This window comes from Mirounga leonina, unplaced genomic scaffold (assembly GCF_011800145.1).
Source record: "Mirounga leonina isolate KUSES-001 unplaced genomic scaffold, KU_Mleo_1.0 Mir_173, whole genome shotgun sequence".
In the NCBI taxonomy this organism is placed as follows: domain Eukaryota; kingdom Metazoa; phylum Chordata; class Mammalia; order Carnivora; family Phocidae; genus Mirounga; species Mirounga leonina.
Genome location: NW_023270447.1, coordinates 15,321,162 through 15,338,102, shown reverse-complemented (window position 1 = coordinate 15,338,102; position 16,941 = coordinate 15,321,162). Strand labels below are relative to the sequence as shown.

At 39.1% G+C, this 16,941-nt stretch overlaps 1 protein-coding gene and 1 non-coding gene across 6 annotated transcripts in view; one reads left to right on the top strand and one right to left on the bottom strand.

Moving 5' to 3' along the window:
* The window catches only part of ALG14 (ALG14 UDP-N-acetylglucosaminyltransferase subunit), a 105,442-nt gene that overhangs the window by 29,695 nt on the left and 58,806 nt on the right, over positions 1-16,941 (bottom strand). Inside the window, exon 5 of one of the 5 annotated variants that reach the window (XM_035017978.1) lies at positions 8,757-9,647. The exons of the other annotated variants lie outside the window; for them this stretch is intronic. Within the exon in view, the coding sequence (XP_034873869.1) occupies positions 9,530-9,647 (118 nt within the window). The 3' untranslated portion in view covers positions 8,757-9,529. Of the gene's footprint in view, positions 1-8,756; positions 9,648-16,941 lie in introns of those variants that run through there. 5 annotated transcript variants of the gene reach the window in all.
* LOC118020428 lies at positions 11,951-12,057 on the top strand. The gene has a single exon (XR_004681869.1). It is a non-coding gene; the product is annotated as a U6 spliceosomal RNA (small nuclear RNA).

Sequence of the window (16,941 nt, the reverse complement as noted above, 5' to 3'; positions counted from 1 at the left end):
AGAAAGCCTGTCCCAGGGCCTGAATTCTTTCTAACCTAGGCAATTTAAGGCAAAAGAAGAATGCAATTAAAAAAAAAAAAACCAATAAAATAAAGACATAGTCCACAGTACATATAACATCTAGCTAAGTATCTGATTAAGTACTTTTGTTATATCTGTTTTTTGAAAAAACTGGTTAGACATAATTGTGTATGAGGCAGGAGAGTCCATGACCTCCTCACATTCTAGAAAGCATGTGGCCCCCAAATGTTCCTAACACAGTGGCTTACTTTTTTGCTGTCTTCCTTTTTCCTCCTTTTTTTCCTCTTTGCAGTCAGTGGAAGGCAAATCCCTGTGTTATACTATACCCTGCAGCTTTGACCTGCCAGGGGGTTCCCTCTCCAGCTCCCTCTTGGGGAAGTGGTCCACCCCCTCTTGCTGGCTAACTCCATCTCTCTTTTGGCTCTGTCTTCCCAGGCTGGATTCCCCATGCTAACCCTCTCATCTGTTGGGGAACGGCCTGTGGCAGCACTACCATTTGAAATCTTTTTAACTTTATATATGTATATTTTAAAAGATTTTATTTATTTATTTGAGAGAGAGAGCATTCTCGAGGGAACACGAGCAGTGGGGAGGGGCAGAAGGAAAAGCAACTGCCCACTGAGCAGGGAGCCGATGAAGGGCGCAATCCCAGGACCCTGAGACAAAGGCAGATGCTTATCCGACTGAGCCACCCAGGTGCTCCCTTTTTATTTTAACTTTAAAAAACAGTGTCGGATGTATTTCTCTGTCCCCCTTCTCACCCAAACCCTGCCAATTCTATTTCTAAAGCCTCTTCAATCTGGCACTGCCCTTGATCTCCACTACCTGGGATGAGCCTCTCACTTGGTTCCCTCAGAGCCTCCTACCTGCTTTTCCAGGCTCATCTCCTCCTCCACTCCACTCTCCACAGTGTGGCCATGAGACTTTTCCCTCAAATACATGAGACTTTTTCCTCAAATACAAACCTGATCGTGTTATCACTTATCATCAAGGGTTTCCTGCTGCCCCCAACATAGAGTCCAAACACCCTAAAAGTTCTTTCCTAAAACTCCCTATCTGTATTGTTTTCCTTCATCACCATGGTTTAAAGGCTCACCTGGATTATTTTCTACAGTAATATTGAAACTCATGAGCATTGCTCAAGTTAATATAACAACAATAAACATGAGGAATCAAGGCACATACTTCCCATGGAATAATACCTGTTTGTAGCCACGTATTTGTCCTTTAGTGACCCTGCAGGTACAGCCAGTTTTGTAGTGCTAAAGTAGACTTAATTGTTCCAAATGCTTTCTTTGTCCACATTAATGAGTTTTTTTTTTTTAAACACGTAAGCCAGGATTAGAAAAGATTTGGCAGTGTGCTTACTGAAAATCAAAAGCTTGAGGACCAGTATTCCCACTTATTTTTTTTTAAACAGGAATGAGGAGGGGAAAAAAATGGCCAAATTAGGGCTCAGAAAGAGAAGAGAGAGGGAGCAACAAAGACAAATCAGACCCCTGTATGACCAATTCTACGTCAGGCTGGTCCTGATCAAAGAAAGACGGCTAACGGGTCCTCAGATTATTTGTAAATAGTAACATTTCATTTTAGTCTCCATAGCCACAATAAGAGATAGGTATGATTATCTGTATTTTACAGGTGAAGAAACAGACCAGCAAGATTTATTTTGCTTACTATGGTAATCACTAATGAAGTGTAATGCTCACAGTTAAGGGGGAAAATGCACCCCTCCTGTCTCCCTGGAGGGAAGAGCGAAGTGCCTTTTTCTGTCTTTTCACTCAACCCTTCCCTGCACAGGAGGAGTGGCTTGCCTGGTCGGTGAATTTAGAACAGACTCAGGATGCTTGGCCCTGGCAGGCCCATGGGCTTTTTCACTCTCTTTCTTCTAGCCTGTCAATCTTACATACCTATCCTTTACCCTGGGTTGTGTGCTGAGTAGAGGAGAGAGGCAAGGACAGTCTAATTCAGGGGAGAAGATTTAGGAAACCCATAGCGGCCACAGAGAAAAGCCAAATCCTCCAATCTGGCTTTTATCACTCGATAAAGCTAATATTTTCCTTCCTATGTCGTATTTCTCAATTGGTTGTAAACATAAAAGGGGAAGAGAGAGGGCCATTAACTGGTTTCCTAAAAGCTAAACACAAGGCACATAACAGGCACTCAATAAATATTTGTTCAATGAATGAATGAATTTGTCCAAGGCCATAAAGCTAATAAGCAACAGAATAGAAACGTGAATCTATGTCTGATGGAAAAGCCCATGGTTTCCTAAAATTCCACTCTAGTGCTTCCTGTAGAACGTTCTATTTCCAGGTTTCAATTCATGCTTCCATGCGGCTGCCAGGAAACTGGAAGCAGTGGCATCCGCCACCGTAAACACCCATGTACGCCTAAGAATTTAGCTGATAATCTGTCTGTCCACAACAGTGGTTAGGGGTGAGTTCAGCATGTCTGCTTGCTGCTGGCTATAGCCTGGGCCACTCCTGATTGAGCCCTGTGGGTACACAAAGACGAGGGACCTGGAAGATACGGAGAAGCGGTGAAGGTGGCACCTGCAGGGCATGCAACAGATAGAGAGGGGAAAGGCGGGCAGCTGAGCAGGAAGCAACAAGCGCACAAAAGGGGCAGGGAGCTGGGGGCCAGGGAGGAGGCAGGCGAAGGAAGAGCGGCCATAGAGATCCCAGCAGAACGAAAGGCTGCAGACACGGGAAATAAAATATGTCCAAACAAAGAACATAAAGGGGAGACAGATAAAAGAACAGGAGTAAATCACTGGCTATGAAAATAGCCACAAACTGATTTTCCATTTCATGTCAAGATGATGAAAAGTGAGAGCTGATCTGTGTGCCAGTAGCCTTCAGGAACTAAGAAATAAAACACCCAGGTTGAAAACAGTTTGGGGAGCCAGAAGATGACAAGATTCCTCCTGCAGGCAAAAGTGAAGTAATGACAACATCTCCTACCCCTTTCCCCCTGCCCTCCCATCCCCCTCCAGTCACAAAAGAGTGGGGAGCTGTCTGGCTGGCAACTGTGTATGAGCTCAGCGGGGACCCTGTTCAGACCGAGCTAATATAGTTCCTTTTTAAGAGTATCTGGTAGAAGTCAGGATTGTGCGTTCACAAGCACCATATAAAAACAGGGTCGTCTTTGCCTTCCAAGCAGTTTCTTTCACTCTGTTTAAAGGCTGGGCTGAGTCTTTTTTTCTCCCCATTGCTAGAGTGGCACACAAAGAATTCTCTGACACACTGCCCCCACTGCAGATGAAAGGCTTAAGTGTGAGTGAAAGCAACAATGTTTAGAGTGACATTTACTAGCCGCAAACAGTGAAATCAGAGAGCTTCAGTTCACGCAGATTAAATGTCAGGCTTTAAACATTTAGCAGAGTATTAGCTATGGAAGTTTTTAAAATTTAGGATTTAGTTTTATATTGCAAGCAGCACTTGAGACATATAAAAGAAAGGCTTTTTAAAGCAAGGAAACAATTGAGCCATAAGCTGAATAAAACTATATATTTTTAACTGAAGGTGAGTTACTGAGCTCAGCTCACCAAACCAAGATTAGTAAGGGAAAGCCGACATTCCCTGCACTTCACATGCTGGAAGACAGAAGTCAAAATCCCAAACATGCGAGTTTCTAGGCACATAGTTTTCCACAGTGGGCATGGACTTGACAAGCCCGAGAGTTTGTACATTACTGTTTCAGAATGAATACTTTTTAATGCACCTAAAAAAGTAGGAGAGGAAGATAGAACACTTTCAAAAAAATATTTTCCAAGGTTAAATTTATTCATGACAAAATCGGCTACAACTGCCAAAGAGAACATTCGCTTTTGTGACTAAATAATAAAATCTAGAATTTGACAGGAGCAGCAGTTCTTTTTTTCCTTCATTCCAAACAGCTGGCTAGCATCTTCTCTATTATGCTTACTTGGGGATGATGGACAGATACAAAGCCAGTGATAATGGTTATTAACATTTCAAGCTTTATCTTAAATATGTTATAAGCATTACATTATCCCCATTTTTTTTTAAAGATTTTATTTATTTATTTGAGAGAGAGAGAATGAGAGAGAGAGAGCATGAGACGGGGGAGGGCCAGAGGGAGAAGCAGACTCCCTGCTGAGCAGGGAGCCCGACACGGGACTCGATCCCGGGACTCCAGGATCATGACCTGAGCCGAAGGCAGTCGCTTAACCAACTGAGCCACCCAGGCGCCCTACTTTTTAGATTATTTATTTATTTATTTGACAGAGAGAGAGATACAGCGAGAGAGGGAACACAAGCAGGGGGAGTGGGAGAGGGAGAAGCAGGCTCCCTGCTGAGCAGGGAGCCCGATGCAGGGCTTGATCCCAGGACCGTGGGATCATGACCTGAGCTGAAGGCAGCCGCCCAACCAACTGAGCCACCCAGGTGTCCCACATTATCCCCATTTTACAGATAAGAAAACTGGGGCTTTGCCCAGGACCACGGAACTGTTAAATCATGTGACCTTCAAACTCTAGCCATTGTCTCCAAAGCCTGAGCGATTAACTTCTACTCAAGGAACTCAGTCTGGCAGAGACCACGGGCATGTGGACAAATAAAGTTTAATGCAAGAAATGCCACAACAAAGATATGAACAGAGACACAGACTGAGTAATTCTGTCTTCGGTCTGGGAGCTGAGGAGGAGACACTTAAGCCAGGTCTTGATGCACGAGGTGGAATTTTCTAGGTAAAAAAGGTAACACTGCTCTAGGCACAGGAAGCCATACTACAAAAGCATGGAGGGCTTGGCGTGTGTGCGGAGTGCCCAGAGTGTGTATTTGAAGCGGGGAGAGTATGCGGGTGGGAAACAAGGCTATTACAATAGCCTGGGTGAAGACATAAAAGGAGGCTGGAGCAGGGGAAATAGAGGCCAGGGACGAAAGACAGAGGTGAAAAGATCTGGTGACCAGCTGGATGTGTGCAGTGAGGGAGGGGAGTCCACAGTTGCTAACGCTTTAGATTGTTGTAAAGACTAACAATGATGGAGGTAAGACAGGCTGGGAGTGGGGGTAGAGAAAAGGAAGATGACACCTTAGTTCAGTTTTAGAAAAGCTGAGTTAAGAGACAACCTGAAGGATATCTGAGCATCCTCTCTGTGGCATTCTCAACTTTAACAAACACTGAGTGCTTTTGTAGCAGGTACTAAGGAGGTTATAAGAGAACAAAACTGGGTCTTGCCTTCCCGGAGTTTATGTACTGTATAGTCTGGTTCTTAATGGTGACAATGTATTGGGAAACTAATAGGATCATTTCTGGTTGTGACAATGGCAGGGGTGGGGGGATGTTATTTGCGCTTAGTGGACAAGGGCCATGGATACAGACATTCTGTAATATTTGGGACTGTTTAAGACAGCAAAGCACTATCCTGTGTCCCACTGGATGTTCGTATAGGTGATATTCCACTTATAATTATTTGAGCTTAGAACCTAATTCTCTTTCACATAGAAAGATAAAAAACATTTTTTGCATGTTTCATATACACATTGAATGTTCCCAAATAGAACTACCATGGGAACTGAGCAAAGACTATACTTTGTTTTGTTTGGACCTTTACCAAGAGCTAGCTGTTCACTATTTAGGAAAATTACATCACGAATTGGGGGAGTTGAAAAAGTTCTGGAGATGGGGAGTGGCGATGGTTGTACCACAATGGGAATGTACTTAAATGCCACAGAACTGTCTACTTAAAAATAGTTAGAATGGTCAATTTTAACATATATATGTTATATATATATACAATATATATATTTAAAGATTTTATTTGAGAGAGAGAGAGCACACAAGCAGGGGGACGGGCAGAGGGAGAGGGAGAAGCAGACTCCCCACTGAGTGGAGAGCCTGACGTGGGGCTCAATTCCAGGACCCTGAGATCATGACCTGAGCTAAAGTCAGACACTTAAACGACTGAGCCACCCAGGTGCTCCTGTAATATATATTTTAAAATAAAAAAGGTATAAATTAAAAAAAAAAGCCACAAGAATAAAGATAATTACATGACAGGCAGCAAAGCCACTCACAGTTTTTGAGTTACCAATACAATGCACCTGCATCAGTCTGCATTATGGCTGTCCTAATCATGGTGACTCCACATTCTAATCTATCTACCTGATTGTATCTTCTCGTGTGGTCATGCCTGGAGATACTGTAAAACATGTAATGTGATTATTAATTACTTTCTTTTTATTTCTCCTTTGTATTACAACTAGGGCATTATATTGCATTTTTGGAATTCTGTGATGCAGAGGAGGGTTATATTAACTCTGAGTTTCAGTTCAGGATAGGAAAGGGCATATTATAAAGTATTTGTTATATAAAGGATACATTATGTTGAAAGGGTTGAGAATCACTAGTGAGAGACAGACATATATAAATGGAACTAAAATACAAGGCAAATCATGGAAGCACCTCAGAGAGGTAAAAGTACAAAGGGAGAACAAGGGAAAGAGATATTACTAGCCGTGGGGGATCTGAAAAGACCCATGGAGGAAGTATAATGTGAGCAGACACTGACTGACATCCTCTGCTAGAATAACTCCAGAGATGTGGGCCTTGGGATACGCCTCCAATGAGGTCCATTTCTTTTGGCATGGCCCTTGATTTTTATCAAGTTCTTTTTGATGTTCTTCCTTTATCTTCTCCACAGTGGCCCTTGTTCTGGGAGGCTCCCTAGCCTGTGTAGTATCTTTTCCAGAATCTAAAAACTATGGTCTCTGTAATACTCTCTGGTTAATCTCTTCTTGAAGTTAAAATCTCCCTACTTCCTCCAACTGTTTCTCATATAACTTGGTTTCATATTCCCTCATCATCTGGGTCATTTTCCTCTGAACATGTTCCAATTTGTCAGTGGCCTTTTAAAAGTGTGGTGCCTAGAACTAAATGTGATTTCCAGAACTGAAACAATCTCCTAATATCCCCAAAAGGGGAAAGCGTTATCACTCCACACAGTGAGATTAGGATGGAGAAGGGAGCAGGGGAGGATCTGTCTTAATCATCACTGTATTGCCAATACTGAAATTTTTTGTTTGTTTAAGCAAGGTAAATCTGAATTTTTAATACTTGCAACTACAGTTCTGATCTCAGTGCCTTTTTTTCCTTTGTTTTTGTTTTGAGGATTAAATGAAAATGTGGGTCTGGTTAATAGACACTCACAAGTATTTTTGTTTGCTGACAGTGTGTGCTTACTGCCATTCTACAGTCATTTCTTGTCTGAAGATATCATTTTTCTCTTAATAGACTGGGCCTGCCCATGTCCCAAGTCAATCTAACCAAGACTGGCAGGTATGCCACCCTTTCCAGGGGCTTGGCCCATAAACTGGAGTTAGTATTTCTCCCTTAAGCATGGATCTGATGTGTGTGTGGAAAGCCCCTGCATTCCTGTGTATCCAATGAACTTCTGCTTGAGTCCCACTGTATGGATAATTCCATCTAGGCTCCAGATTTTTCATCCCATTTTGGTCCAAGACTGAAACCCTGAAATAACTTGACTGGCTCTTGCCAACATGCTGTGTCCTGGGGCTGAAACAGTGCCAGTTCATCTCTCCATTCTAGATGCTAGAGACTCTTGAACCACAGTGACACCATCCACTGGTCTGAAACTTTGGAAGCCACAGCACAACTCTACAAAGACATCACTAGGGCACAAACACTAGCTTGCTATCCACCATTAATGCAGTGGCCTCAAGTGACTGACCAAGAAATAAGGGACAGATTAACTTCAGATGTCTAAGCACTTTATGTCACTTCTATTGGCTGCTCAAGTTCCAACAAGCTTTTGCAGCTGGCCAGACCAGCTTGAAGATAAACTACGAGAGCAGGGACATCTGTCTGTTACCTGATGTATCCCAAGCCCTTAGAACAGTGCTTAGCACATAACAGATGCTCAATAAATATCCATTTAGTGAATTAATGAACTGACCTGATATGGTAGACATCTTTGTTTTACCCAGCATTCCCTTCTTTTGAGAAATTACTTCTTCCCTCTCCCATGTTATTCTGATGGAATTCATGACACTCAACAAGCTAGCAAACTGTGTGACAAATCTGAAGCTCATTAATCTGCATGTCCCTAGTCCCTGCAGTTAAGCATGTATCTCACTCTTTACTTCTGGAGAATGTGAGGCATACTGTCATGAGGTTGATGAACAGAAGTGGTATATTCTGCAGGCAGATCATTCAGAAACTAAACTTTATAAGAATGGTCATCATGAAACCCAAGCCAACAAGTAAACTGAACTTCTAGTCAGAATAAACTTATGTTTCTAATATTATTGATCTTCATCTAATTAATCACCAGTACCAGAATTTATCTTATATTCAAATAAATTGGAGATAACACTTTTTCAAATTTCTAATGATAGATGAAATACAATTTTTATAATGTCAGCTTTACTATAATAATTCTATTTAAGGTTTCTCGGGAAAAATCTAATCTGTGAAATATGAAAAAAATATATATTGGATTAAAATAATCCAACAAATGGGGGGCAGGAAAGTTATGGTTATTTAAGGCTTTTTAAAAATTGTGGTAAAATATATATAACATAAAATTTACCCTTTTAACCATTTTTAAGTGTACAATTCAGTGGCATTAAGTACATTTACAATGTTGTGCAACCATCACTACTTACCATTTCCAGAATTTTTTTATCATACCAAAAAACAAAAAAAACCCCTCTGTAGTCATTAAACACTAACTCCCCTTTTCCCCTCCTCCAGCCCCAGGTAAGTGCTATTCTACTTTCTGTCTCTATGAATTTGCCTATTAGAATTACATAACTGAATTATATTGGGATTATAACTGTAGTTATACAATATTTTCCCTTTTTGTCTGGCTTATGTCATTTAGCACAACGTTTTCAAGGTTTATAGATATTGTAGCATGTATTAGAATTTCATTCCCCTTTATGGCTGAATAATAGTCTATGATATGTATCTACCACATTTTGGTATCCATTTACTTGTTGACAGACGCTTGGGTTGTTTCACCTTTTGGCTACTGTGCTTTGAACACTGGTGTACAAACACCTGGTTAAGCCCCTGCTATCAATTATTTTGGGTATACCCAGGAGTGAAATTGGGTGGATCATATAGTAATTCTATGTTTAACATTTTGAGGAACCTGTATAAGGCTTTCAAAATGACTTATAAAGTAAAAATGTATTAACTTAGGAACTGTATAGGCACTAAGTTATTCCTCACCTGATCCTTCACATATCATTACTGGAGACAGAGAGACTGCTGTACTAAATAGGACAGAAGATACATCATTTCCTTGTAGTAAAGGAGGGAAAAGGAATTTGCAAATAACTACAGATCCCCACGGAAGTAAGACATCACAATAATTGCAGCTGTATGTAAACATCAGGATCTTCACAAACATTAAATAGTCTTTAGAAAACCTAAAACTTTCATTCCTAAATAGTGTAAGAATGAATCCCAGGATACATACTACGGTAGCCTCTTTTGTGTGCAAAATAATTGATTAGTACCTTTCTAAAGTGTAAAGGTTATGAAAGACAAGAAAAGACTGAAGAAATGTCACAAAGTAGAGGACGAAGGAGCTCTGATAACTAACTGCAGTGTAGGATCCTGGGTTGGATCTGGAACAAAAAAAGGACAATGGTGAAAAAACTGGTAAAATCCAAATAAAGACTGTAATTTAGTTAATAGTACTGTACCACTGTTAATATCCTGGTTGTGATAACTGTACTATGGTTACAAAAGGTGCTAACACTAGTGGAAGCTGGATGAAATGATATATAGGAATTCTCTACTATTTTTGCAACTTTTGTGTAAATTTTAAATGATTCCAAAATAAAAAGCTATAAACTATAGTCTCTGAACTTTAATGGGCATCTGAAATTATTAAGCCAGATAATCAGAAATAGTAGTAATAAACTTGAAGTTATAAGTCTTAACTTTGAATGAGCCTTCAACATTCACAAAGAGGAAAAAAAGACAGTAATTTTGTAGTTAGTGCCTCTAATAAGCAATTCTCTCTTGCACCCTCACTGCCATCCTGGCCTTACATTTCTTCCTCCTAGATCCATCCTCCCAACGCTTTTAACTCTATCTTCTTGAATGGACTTTACATAGGAAAGCTTTCCTAACTATCTTCTTAGATAACCATCCCCTTCAACTGTTGCCAAATCAATGTTTTAATCCAGATTGTTCTCTGTGCTTTAACAGTACAGCCACTGGCCCGCTGGGATGTCCCCACTTCCAAAGGTGGCAGAAATTCAGCATGTATCTAAAGCTAAACCTTCATTTCACTCATTTTTTTTTTTAATTTTATTTTATTATGCTATGTTAGTCACCATACAATACATCATTGGTTTTTGATGTGGTGATCCACGATCCATTGTTTTCGTATAACACCCAGTGCTCCATGCAGTACGTGCCCCCCCTTAATACCCATCACTGGGCTAACCAATCCCCCCTCCCCCTCCCCTCTAAAACCCTGTTTGTTTCTTGGAGTCCATAGTCTCTCATGGTTCATCTCCTCCTCTGATTTCCCCCCCTTCCTTTTTTCCTTCCTTCTCCTAATGTCCTCCATGCTATTCCTTATGTCCCACAGATAAGTGAAACCACATGATAATTGACTTTCTCTGCTTGACTTATTTCACTTAGCATAATCTTCTCCAGTCCCATCCATGTTGATGTAAAAGTTGGGTATTCATCCTTTCTGATGGCTGAGTAATATTCCATTGTATAGATGGACCACATCTTCTCTATCCATTCGTCTGTTGAAGGGCATCTCGGCTCTTTCCACAGCTTGGCTATTGCGGACATTGCTGCTATGAACACTGGGGTGCATATGGCCCTTCTTTTCACTACATCTGTGTCTTTGGGGTAAATACCCAGTAGTGCAATTGCTGGGTCATAGGGTAGCTCTATTTTTAATTTTTTGAAGCACCTCCACACTTTTCCAAAGTGGCTGTACCAACTTGCATTCCCACCAACAGTGTAAGAGGGTTCCCCTTTCTCCACAACCTCTCCAACATTTGTTGTTTCTTGGCTTGTCAATTTTTGCCATTCTAACTGGTGTAAGGTCATATCTCAATGTGGTTTTGATTTGAATTTCCCTGATGGCTAATGATGATGAACATTTTTTCATGTGTCTGTTAGCCATTTGTATGTCTTCTTTGGAGAAGTGTCTGTTCATGTCTTCTGCCCATTTTTTGACTTGATTATTTGTTTTTTAGGTGTTGAATTTGAGAAGTTCTTTATAGATCTTGGATACCAGCCCTTTATCTATAGTATCATTTGCAAGTATCTTCTCCCATTCTGTGGGTTGCCTCTTTGTTTTATTGACTGTTTCCTTTATGGATTCCAAAATTCTCAACAAAATCCTAGCTAATAGGATCCAACAATACATTAAAAGGATCATCCACCACAACCAAGCGGGATTTATCCCCAGGATGCAAGGGTGGTTCAATATTCGCAAATCAATCAATGTGATAGAACACATTAATAAGAGAAGAAGAACCATATGGTCCTCTCAACTGATGCAGTTTCCTGATTAAAACTCTTCAGAGTATAGGGATAGAGGGAACATTCCTCAAGTTCATAAAATCCATCTATGAAAAACCCACAGTGAATATCATCCTCAATGGGGAAAAGCTGAGAGCCTTTCCCTTAAGATCATTTCACTCATTTACCCAAATCAGAAACATAGGACTCAGCCTAGACTTGTCCTCAATCATCCCCACCCCCTCTCCTAAGCGATATCTTGGTTGTAGTACATATGTCTTCCATTCACTAAAGTATAAAGTTGAAATGCAGCCATCTTTATCATTGATACACACAGTGAAGTTGTACCCAAAAAAGTGGAAAGTAGTATTGGGAAATTCAGAGCATTTTCATTGTTGAAAATGCATTTTTTTTTTCCTTAAAAGAGAAACTGCTCGCTTTGACAGCACATACACCAGAACTGGAATGATACAGAGAAGATTAGTATGGCCCCTCTGCAAGGATGACATTGAAATTCATGAATTATACCATATTTTTAAGAAATTATATCAATTCTCTGCAATCTCTTTCAGAGGACAGAAGTAGAAGGAATACTTCCTAACTCATTCTATGATACCAGAATTACCCTTATACTAAAACCAAAGACATTACAAGAAAACTATAGAACAACATCTCTCATGAAGAGAGATGCAGAAGTCCTCAATAAAATATTAGCAAATCAAATCTAACAATGTTTAAAAATGACAATACACCATAATCAAGTGGGATTTATCCCATGCATGCAAGGCTCTCTAACATTTGAAAACCAAATGATGTAATGTATCATATTAACAGGCTAAAGAAGAAATATCACATGATCATGTGGATAGATGGAGAAAAAGCATTTGACAAAATCCAACACCCGTTCGTGATAAAAGCTCTTGGTAAAGTAGGGATAAGAACTTCCTCAATTTGATAAAAAATATCTACAGAAAACCTACAGCTAGCATACTTAATGGTGAGAAACTAGAAGTCTTCCCATTAAGATCAGGAACAAGGCAGGGATGTCCCCTTTCACTACTCCATTTCAACACTGTACTAGAAGTCTTAGCCAATGTAATAAGATAAGGAAATAAAAGGTGTACTGATTAAGAGGGAAGAAATAAAAAACTGTTTTTGCAGATGGCATGATCATCTAGGTAGAATATCTGAAAGAACTGACCAAAAAATTCCTAGAATAAGTGATCATAGCAAGGTTACAGAATATAAGGTTAATACACAAAAGTCAATCACTTTCCTACTGAACAACTGACATTTGAAATTAAAAACACATTACCATTTATATCAGCACCCTAAACAATGAAATACTTAGGTATAAATCTAACAAAATATGTATAGACCTGTCTATATGAAGAAAACTATAAAACTCTGATGAACAAAATCAAAGAACAAAATAAATGGAGAGATATTCCATCTTCATGGATAGGAAAACTTGATATTGTCAAGATGTCAGTTCTTCCCAATTTGGTCTACAGATTCAAGGAAATCCCAGTCAAAATCCCAGCAAATTATTTTATGGATATCAACAAATAGATTTTAAAGTTTAAATAGAGAGGCAAAAGATACAGAATAGCCAACACAACCCTGAAGAAGAACAAAGTTGGAGGACTAACACTACCTAACTTCAAGAGTTACTATAAAACTACAGTAATCAAGACAGTGTGATATTGGTGAAAGAATAGACACATAGATTAAAAGAACAGAACAGAGAGCCAGAAATACAGCCACATAAATAGGGTCAATTGATATCTGACAAAAGAGCAAAAGGAACACAATGGAGCAAAGATAGTTTTTTCAACAACTGGATATCCACATGCAAAAAAATGAATCTTGATACAGATCTTACACTCTTCATAAAAACTAACTCAAAATGTATTATACATCTAAATTTAAAATGCAAAACTATGAAATTCCTAGAAGATAACATAGGAGAAAATCCAGGTGACCTTGGGTTTGCTCGTGACTTTTTAGAGATAACAACAAAGGTATGATCCATGAAAGAAATAACTGATAAGCTGGACTTCAATAAAATAAAAAAATTTCTGTTCTTCAAAAGACATTGTCAAGAGAATGAAAAGAGAAGCCAGAGACTGGGAAAAAATATTTACAAAAAACATATCTGGTAAAGGACTGGTATCCAAAATATACAAAAAACTTTGAAAACTCAACAATAAGAAAATGAACAAACCAATTAAGAAATGGACTAGGGGTGCCTGTGTGGTGCAGTCGGTTAAGCATCCGACTCTTGGTTTCAGCTCATGTCATGATCTCAGGGTCCTGGGATCAAGCCCTGCATTAGGCTCCACGCTCAGTGGAGTCTGTTTGAGATTCTCTCTCCCTCTTCCTCTGCCCCTCCTGCTAGTGCTGTCCCCCCACCAAATAAATAAATAAATAAATCTTTTTTTTTTTTAAAGAAGAAATGGACCAAAGATCTTAACAGACACTTCATCAAAGAAGACAGATAGATGGCAAATAAGGATATGAAAAGAAGTTCCACATCATATGTCATTAGGGAAATGCAAATAAAACAACCCATAAGAATGGTACATACTAAGTATAAATATGCAGAGCACAGATGTTTAAGGCAGTGAAACCATCCTGCATGACATTAAAATGCTAGATACATGTCATTATACACTTGTCAAAACCTACAGAACGTACAACGCCAAGAGTGAAAGATAATGTAAACTATGGACTGTAGGTGATAATGATTTATCAGTGTAGGTTCATCAGTTGTAACAAATGTACCATTCTGGTGGGGGACACTGATAATGAGAGAGGCTATGCCTGAGTGGGGGCAGGGGGTACATGGGAAATTTCTGTGCCTCCTGCTGAATTTTGCTATAAACCTGAAACTACTCTAAAAAATGAAATCTATTTAAAAACATGAGAGAAAGAAACAAGCTAGTATCCTGGTATTTCTATTAGCTATCTATTAGCTAAGGTAGCCATTAGCTACTCATTTGTAGATTATGGATTTAGAAATACTACAAGGATGAGTTAGTTCTTTTTGCTATTCTAAGTTCTACAAAGAAAAGGAAGTTCTTGCTGACTGGAAGGGAAAAAAATATCAGAATATCATTCCATAGTTAGTGAAAAGTTGTACAAATTTGGAAGATAGGATTCAAATTCCAACAGGGCCTAGCAGAAATAAAAACAAGCAAAATTCTTCACTATATAAACAAAGAAATTGAATAAAGTCAGAGGAATTGTTTTGACCATATATTTAGATTACTGTGTGCTGATCTGGCCACACTATGATCAGAAAACCAACTCAGAAAAGAATGAGGGATGGTGCAGGCATCTAAATTAGCCTAGTAACTTACAGATCCCCATTACTTCCATATAAAACAGGATTAAGATTCTCTATCATCCCCTATCATTGAAATTCAAAAACTAAATTTGATTATTGTTTCAGTCTTCACTTTTAATGAATAAAAGTGATAAAAATAAAAAATAATGAAAACATTTAACCCAACTTAATTTCATTATTGTTTCATCATATGAACTTTCACGTAAATGTGATTTGGATCTTTTGGTGAATGTCATGGTAACCCCAAATCTCTAGTTTAGGGAAATAATACCATCAAACTCAATCAGAAGTGGAGTTGGAACTAAACTTTTATGAACTATTTTATAGTCATTTTCTCCTATTAGAGTAAGCTACCAGGTTATTGTAGGAGAGCTCAGTAAGAATTTGCTGCTCATTAAATAATAATTAGTTCTCCATATTTGTTACTAAGACATGCAAATGCCAGATTTGGTGGTCCCCGAGGGTGTATTAGCAGAGTTAGGGAAAGTTCTGAGGGACCTCTAGTCAGGCAATATTCTGTAAGTTAGTCACATACTATATCATCATATACCGGGTTCCCCTCTTGAGAACATCTATGCTCCAGGGCCAACTGGGCCTGTTCCAAGCAGCCCTTCTTTGGTGGAATTTCCTAGTACATCACTTTAGAATCAAGAACCAGAGACTCTTGGGGCACCTGGGTGGCTCGGTCGGTTAAGCGTCTGCCTTCACCTCAGGTCATGATCCCAGGGTCCTGCTCAGCAGAGAGCCTACTTCTCCCTCTCCCGCTCCCCCTGCTTGTGCTCGCTTTCTTTCTCTCTCTCCGTCAAATAAATAAATAAAATCTTAAAAAAAAAAAAGAATCAAAGACTCTTAAAGTTGGAAGGAAAGTTAAAGATCAAAAATGATATTACAGGAAAAAGTATCATCTGGTAAGATATTGTTCAACCCTTGCTTGTGTCTGTATTGTTGATTAAACAACAAAACAAAATTAAGCAAACAATACAGAAGAATCTTTCCCGTTCATTACAAGTATTAGGGTTGCTAAATGTAAATATAGAATTGTCTCATTTTTCCAGTGTAGGATAAATAGAGGCCATATTTGAACTTGACCCAAACTCTTGTTTACTCACAATTTATCCTAACCCTTCATTTCTTCTGATGAAAGTAATTTTCCTGTGCTTTATAATAAAAACACAGCAACCAACCTGGATGTTTACAGTGTTTTGCCAACAAATAAGGCAAACAATCCCGCCAAATCTGAACTGGCTATGCAGACAAAAGAAATCAAATAATGACTTCAGAGTTCCAAAACTAATTTATTACTCTAATGAGGGCTAGACTCCAACTTGGATACTTAACTTTTTTCAGGTCCCTAGTGAGATAAATGTTTTACCGTATATTTTTAGCTGGGAGTTGTTTTATTTTAATAGCATTGCTTTTAAATAACTTTTCCTTAAAAAGACAAAAAAAAAAAAACCCACCAAAAATACCCTCCAGCACCTCTAACTTTATGATTCTCTAATTGAATTATGTGATTCGATTAGAAAGCAATGGTTTACTTTACCCAACTTTTATCATTTTGTGTTTAGAATCATTCTCAGAAATCCAAATTAGCTGATTACTGAACAAGTTCTAATTACCCCCCAGAGACTGTGGGAGCCTGGACTTTTTGGATTGTTCACTGTTTGGCTGGGAAACAGGCTTCCTCTTGTAGTGCCTGATCTGCTATTGATTTAAAAACTGACCTAAAGGACTATTTGTTCTGGGTTCTTTGAAGTATATTCGATACTCCTGCCTTGTGGAATCATTCTGACAGACATCCTGAACCTCATGCCATATTCTTTACTATGTAGTCTGTGCAGCTGGGAATAATGGGATAATGGCTCATTAACCTGCTCTCACCTCCAAAAGAGGGCCAAGGATTTAAAATACCTCCAAATAATCACACTGGTGTTTCTGGCTTGAACCGTGAGGCAAGTCAGTTCCGTTTCCAGTCCACATGATCCCTCCTTCCTAGCCTTGGACTTGGGGCCATGCCTGTCTCCTAGATTCTTTTTTTTTTTTTCTTTTTAGATTTATTTATTTATGGG